The sequence below is a fragment of the Phragmites australis genome, chromosome 3, assembly GCF_958298935.1.
Source record: "Phragmites australis chromosome 3, lpPhrAust1.1, whole genome shotgun sequence".
In the NCBI taxonomy this organism is placed as follows: Eukaryota; Viridiplantae; Streptophyta; class Magnoliopsida; order Poales; family Poaceae; genus Phragmites; species Phragmites australis.
This window is the reverse complement of record NC_084923.1, coordinates 13,825,023-13,831,894: the sequence shown is the minus strand read 5'-3', so window position 1 is coordinate 13,831,894 and position 6,872 is coordinate 13,825,023. Positions and strand designations below refer to the sequence as shown.

The window sequence follows — 6,872 nt, the reverse complement described above, 5'->3', positions numbered from 1 at the left end:
ATTGGATAACCACGTGTATTCCATGGGCATCATCTAGGAACTATCATAAAGCTGATAGTCTCAATATGTAGACATAGATAGGATTGTGACTTGCACCTCCAAATGGCGGCTTAAGAGAAGCTAATGCGCAACGAGCAGTGGGTTAAGAAGCACCTCAAGGCAGCGAAACGCCGGCGCATTTTCAGGGAATCGGGGTTGTGTGACTGGATTAAGGCTGTCAGATCTGCATCGGGCGGTCCACAAGCTGGGGACATGGTGGTGACAGCCCCGCGTTCTTTAGGGCTGGCTTTCCTCGCCTGTACGGGACAAAGCAGTGCCAACTCCATAATTGCGATTAGAATACCTAATAAACCATGCACAGTGATATCTCTGTGTGCAAGTTGCGTCTGGCTACTTTTGTTGCCGTTTTTTTTTAAGATAACTGAATAAGATTATTGTTAGGTTTTAATCTCCCTGACACATGATTACTAACCTTCAAAATCTAACACCTTCATTAGTTGCAGAAACGTGATACTGACTTGAGCCCTGAGCAGCCATTGAGTCTTGAAGATGACTTGGGAATGGATAGATGGTGATCTAACGCAATCAGGCGATGTAGTGGATGCTGGCGTGAGGAATAAGTTGCCGATCTGGTGTTACTGATCGTTGGCACGTAGTCGTGGATGAAGCGGTGGCGATCTTCACCCGTTAATAGCACCCTTAAGGATCGATTAGGGTTTTGGGTGTGGTAGAGACGGTTGATTTTCGTGAGTTGATGACTTGTTACCGTCAGACTCCCCTCGTCTAGTTTTATTGTTCTGCATGAAGGTGGGACCGGAACCAATGTGTTGGTTAGCACCCCTGATCGTGCCGCACATGGAGTTTGAGCTCCTCAAATATCTTGGTATGTTAGGATTAGTTTGTCAAGATCAATCCAATAATTATCTCAGCTTCTGCATTAGAAGATGCACATTATTACAGAGTGCTAATCCCAACAGTTCATTATTATAGAGTCGGAGCTAAATGCCCTCACACCACAAAACAACACAAAATCCCTTGAACACCAACCTAAGGAAACTCAACTATCATGCACAGATTCTATTATTAAACTTCCACCCATGTTTGGCGAAGATTTCTATCACTGTTGTCTTTAAAAAGACGGCATGCAACATTTACGTGGTGGGCTAGGCAAAAATCCTCCGGAACCAAACCACCAAACCGAACCACCGAGATTGCCAGTTTTTCTATGTTTGGTGGTCGGTTTGGTTCCTATTTCTAAGCTATTCGATGTATGATGTTCGAATTGGTTTTGAAGTTTCAAGCACCGAATCACTGAATCGGCCATATGAGTCTTAGTCCAACTCTCCCTCACTGGCTCCTCTCTCTTTTCCTCATGGACCAGTAGCCTAAAAAGTCAACCCATCTCTCATTCCTCTTCTCTCTCTCTCACTCGATCTCTTTCATTCTCCCTCTCGCCCAATCTCTCTCTTTGACACTGAGGCGACGGCTAGGGTTAGCGGTGGTAATGGTGTCGGGATGACGGACGGGGTGGGGAAGGAGTAAAAGGAGGCGGTGACGGTGTGGCTAGTCGGTGGAAAAATAAGAAGGTTGGACTCACCTTGGTTGGTGGCGACAATGTCGAGATGGGCGAAGATGGCAGCGGGTCAGGTCGGTGCAATCCGGCGACAGTGATGTGGACCCTTGCGACAACGGCTCTCCCAAGGTACAACTTGGCTTCCACATGCGGAGGTGGTGCGATGGCGGCTTGTTCTGAGCATTAGCGGTGTTGGTGATGTTGATTGGAGCGGCAGGTCTGATATGAAGCCAATTTTCGGTGAAAACCGAAAACTGAAATCGATTTGGGCGGTTTTCCATTATTTTTCAGCATATTCAGTTTGACAGATTCTGAGAACCGAATTATTCAAATGTTGAAAAAACCGAACTGATATAAAAAAAACGAATGCTCAGGACTAATGTGATGACGTTTTTCCTCCTTTTGCAATAAAGCCTAGAACCTTGTTCTATGGGTTCTGGAAATAACTTGTATAAGAGAATGAACTATTGCTTTATCAAAGACAATATCATTACGACTTAACCATATCACTCAACATATAATACTTGCACCACTTTTGTTGCCACTGTTGCCCGACTAGCATTTTTCTGCCACTAAGTGATGCCGTTCTCTGTGTTGCAATGAGGTTGTGGAAAATGTGATGCAAGTACTGCACTTTTCTGGAGGCGTCGAGCTTTTATTGATCACTTATAAATTAGTTGCAATGGTTCGTCTTGTCTCATTTTCCACTAAATCAATCAGATTATATTGTCCAATGATTAGTGGGCGCTTAGGCCCGCTGTTTGTCGGTTTAGGTGTTGTTAAAGCCTCTAAAGTAAAGTTTATGTGGTGTTGTTAAAGCCTCTAAAGTGAAGTTTGTGTGGTGATCTGAGGTGCACGGAAATAGAATTAGTAGTAATCGTCAGGCTCTCCACTATAGGTCATGCAATCATGCCACTATTTTTTTTTCTTAAACTTAATGCAGGCTTCATATAAGAAAAATAATTAGTACTGCTGTTTCATATAAGAAAACGTTGCCTCATGCCACTACTGTCTCCATTCTTTTTTTCCTACCTTCATGATCGTCACTGTAGGCCTCATTAGTGGACGCCTGGAAGTATTGGGTCCATTTTGCGTGTATTTGAGCTAAACTGGCCCAACGAAGAGCTTCAAAAACCTTCAACTTTCTGATGGGTCTAGCCCATAGGCCTCATCCAAGCATTAGGAAGCCCATGTTTTTTCTTCATTTCAATGTCCCATGTCTCATGGCAATACCCAGTTACCCACCTAGTAATGCTCCAACAAAATCAAGCCCATGGAAAAATAAACCCAATAAAACTCTATCGGTAATATGAAAATTTCCCTTTTCTTTGCAAACTCAAATCGGAAATCCAAATTACAATGCCAAATTCCCAATGCAAACACGTACAACGCACATATCCTAACTGTACCACCACGCAGTCACGTACATAAGGAGCAATAAAATCTCTACAGGACGCAGATCGGCAGGTCGAGCGGCGGCGACATGGTGGCCTCGAGCTCCGACTCGCCGTCCTCCACCAGCAGCGCCATGGCGAGACCGCCGCTGAGATGCGCGTCGATGTGGCAGTGCACCAGCCACACCCCGGGGTTGTCGGCCACGAACCGCACCACGGCCCACCCGCCGACGGGCACACCGATGGTGTTCCGGCTGGGCGGGTCGACCAGGTTGAACCTGGCCTCGTCGCGCCGCGGGTCATAGTTGCCGAATCCCGTGGCCAGCACGTAGAAGTGGTACCCGTGGATGTGCATCGGGTGCTCGTCGGTGACGAAGATGCCCGTGTCCTGGAACACGATCTGCACCACCGCGCCGTACTTGATGCGGTACAGCCGCGTGCCCTTCACCGGCTGCCACAGCGCGCGGGGGATGTTCTGGGAGGTGAAGTCGAAGAACACCGGCGGGAAGGCGGGGAAGTCGTCGGTGAACACGCCGGGGATGTGGTGGTAGTGCGCTTGCAGCAGGGAGACGGTGTCCGGGAGCTGGAAGGAGACGTTGTTCATGCTCGCGCCGAACCGGGTGTTGTTTGGGCCCTGGCAGAACGGCCCGGGGCGGCAGTTGAAGAGCCCGAACCCCACGGTGGTGAACATCTCCTGGGTCACCGGGCCAGGCACCTTCACCGGCGCCGGGCTCCGGATGCTGTTCGAGAAGGCGGTCGCCGTGTTCGTATCATTGAACGCCGGCAGGAACGGGAGCATTGGCTGCGGACCGGCGCGGCCGGGGTGTCTGGACGACCGGCTTACTGGGCCGTTGAAGGTGTTGGCTCCCGCTCCGGCGCCTGCCCCTGCCCCGGAAGTGGTGGGGCAACCCGGGCCGTTCTTGTACTGGAAGATGGCGGTGGCGGTGGTGTTATCGAAGGGGACGCCCTGGGCGGAGGCGTATGCGCGCGCGGCGAGGTAGTAGCGACCCGGGGCGGCGTGCGCGGTGACGAGGACGTCGGTGGTCTGGCCGGGGCCGACGAGGACGACGGTGGTCTCGAAGGGCCTGGTGTACATGGCGTCCGCGGCGACCACGGTCATCTTGTGTCCGGCGAGGCTGACGAAGAGCTCGGTGTTCATGGCCGCGTTGATGATGCGCAGAAGGTTTGTCTCGCCGGCGACCACCGGGATGATGCTCGTCTCTGCATCGGTGACACATGCATGCGTGGCACGCGAAAAATTAGTTGGTGAGGCTAGTGAAGAAAACATGCATCATTCACAAGTCAAGGGAGTGACATCACGCGCATGCTGAAATTTGTTAGAAACTTAGAATGCTTCTTCTTTACATTTTTTTGTTTAATTCACATCTGCAGATTGTCTCTTCGTTTTGTCACTTTCTGTGAAAGAATATGAAAAGCAACTAGGGAAGCAATTGAGCTGCAGAAGGCTACTACTAGCGTAGTGTTTAACAAGCCGTACTGTTAGGGGAGACCTGTGCCTGAGAAAGGCATGGACTGCTTTTTCCAAACCAAAAGTTGCTGAGGTCGGTTTAACCAAATTTGGAATTTGTACAAGAATATTGTTCCAATTTTTTTTTTTTTGCAAGACTTTGTAGTGTTTGTTGGATCATTATTTGTTTAACCAAAAAACTTTCGAGATGTCTGTATCTTCCCCTCTTCTTAACAACTTTTGCAATCTCCTGCACCGCACAAAACAAACGATGAACACTGGCGCTCACCTTGGCTGGAGCACGGGAGGAAATCCCCCGGCTGGCCGTTGATGAGGAGGGCGTCGGAGACGTTGGGCGGCGCGCCGGTGATCATGGACTGCCGGAGCACGGCGATCGGGTCCCTCCTCCACCACTCCGCTGCGCGTCAGAAACTCACGTCAGCCAACCCGGTCTCACTCAACTACGCGACGGCATTGGCGGTGTCAGCCATGGCGAAGAAACTTGCGGAGGCGCACAGCACGGCGCGTACCTAGGACGACGGGGAACTCCTTGTGGGGCTTGGGGAAAGGGTAGGGGACGCCCCTCTTGGGGTGGATGATGATCGCTCCGTGCACGGTGGCGCGGATCCAGGAGCTGTGCGCGTGCCACCAGAGCGTGCCCTCCTGCTCCTGGATCGTGAACCGGTACGTGTAGCTCCCGCCCGGCCGGATCGGGCACTGCGTCACGAACTCGGGGCCGTCCGCCCACCCGTTCCGAAACTGCCGGAGCCCGTGCCTGCGTCGCCGAGCGTCAGAACTCAATCGCAACGGACTTAGCTTGCACACTGGCACTTGGCCATACTTACCAGTGGAGGGTGACGTTGTATCGGGCAAGGTTGACGGCCTTGATCGCCAGGGTGTCGCCGTTGTACACCTCGATCGTCGGACCTGGGAACTGGCCGTTCACCGTGATGATCTTCTGGGTCTTGCACAGCCTCTTCACTAGCGTCTCCTGGACCTGCAGAAACGTCCAGTCATTGCGATTTGTGAGCAAACCACACGACACAATGCTCTACTACTACTACTACTAGCTTAACATCAACAAGAGCAACACTTACAACGAACTCGTAGAAGCGCTCCTCCGCGAGTGCGCCGGGGAGCAGGAAGCAGAGCAGGAAAAGAGGAGAGCAGCAGCAGAGCTTAACGAGACCCGATCTCGTCATCGCCGCCATTGCTCCTCCAATGGCCGGTTGGTGTTCTGCCGTGGTGAAGAGGTGCGAGGCCGGCAAGAGTATATATAGAGGCGGGAGTGGGAGCCCGGGAGGAGGTGGTGCGGTTGTTTGAGGTTTGGAAGATTAGGTTCTGAAATTTGCGACGTGAGGCTACTCTTTCTTTCCTTTAAGGTGGCGGTCATGTACGAAATTTGGTTCTTAATGCTGGCAGGGAGTTGTTACACCCACTGGCCTAGCGATGACCACGGATTCACAGATTCGTTTCACCCTGCCCTATCATTTTACCTGTTCTGAAAATTTCTTGCTTCTGTCAAGATGGACAGCAGCTTACCCTGGCTGGGGTAGAAAGATTGTGTTGCATTAACTCGGTGTCAGTAAAAAGGAAGATTTGAGCTCTCGACGGGATATCGACGGACGACGAACAGAAAGGCTTCGGCCACCTCTACCCCAGATTCTACTTCTCTAATCCCAATCTCATGCTTCTTCCAAATCTAGCTTGCTATTCTCAATCTATGCTTCTCGTTCTTCCCATTTGTCTCCCCAATTAGTGTGTATCCCGTGAAGAGCTCCTCTTCCTTGCATCTTGGACCTCAACCCAGTTACGCGAGCCCATAAGCCGTGACCCGTACAGAGAAGTACGTGACACTCGGTCAACCAAGAAACTAGAGCAAGAAAAGGTGAAGCATCCTTCTTTTCTGCAGATAAAAAGTTGTAGGGTTTAACTGTGTCAGGATGCTGCTTTGTTCAATCGTCGCTGAGAATTGAGAATGTACACCTTTTTTACCTAGCCAATTCGGCCTGAATTTTCAGACCATGCAAAAACTGTTCTGAATCTTGCTATAGAAATTTGATTTATTAATGAAACATCACATGTATCACAAAGAAGATTGGGGCTGAAAGTCTGGAAGAGACTGGAAAACAGAAATCAAGAAGCTTTGCAAGTCAGGACACCAGTTCCCTTTGCAAGTACATGACTTTGAAGTAAAAGAATCTCTCCAAAGCTCAAAACACATTGTAGGAGTTAGTAGGTTGCTTGATAAAGCGAAGTCAATCAGTTTTTTCCACTCCACCTGAACAAATCCTCAGCGTTCAGAGATTAGGTGGGCAGGAGGCGACGCAGGGGCGATATGATTAGTTAGTGTCATTGAACTAAGCTCACTTCGTACCAACACTTTCTCGCTGGTAGCAATTAACTAATCTATACCAGTTTCATCGCCGCACTGGAG

General features: G+C 50.2%; 1 protein-coding gene across 1 annotated transcript; it reads right to left on the bottom strand.

Annotated features, from left to right (window-relative positions):
* Positions 1-2,878: 2,878 nt before the first annotated feature.
* LOC133912302 (laccase-3-like) lies at positions 2,879-5,694 on the bottom strand. The gene is made up of 5 exons (XM_062354966.1): positions 5,533-5,694; positions 5,281-5,432; positions 4,966-5,210; positions 4,725-4,853; positions 2,879-4,188 (listed from the first exon to the last, which is right to left on the bottom strand). Exons 1-5 carry the CDS (start codon positions 5,644-5,646, stop codon positions 3,020-3,022), a joined length of 1,809 nt encoding a protein of 602 aa, XP_062210950.1. The 5' UTR covers positions 5,647-5,694; the 3' UTR covers positions 2,879-3,019.
* Positions 5,695-6,872: the final 1,178 nt, after the last annotated feature.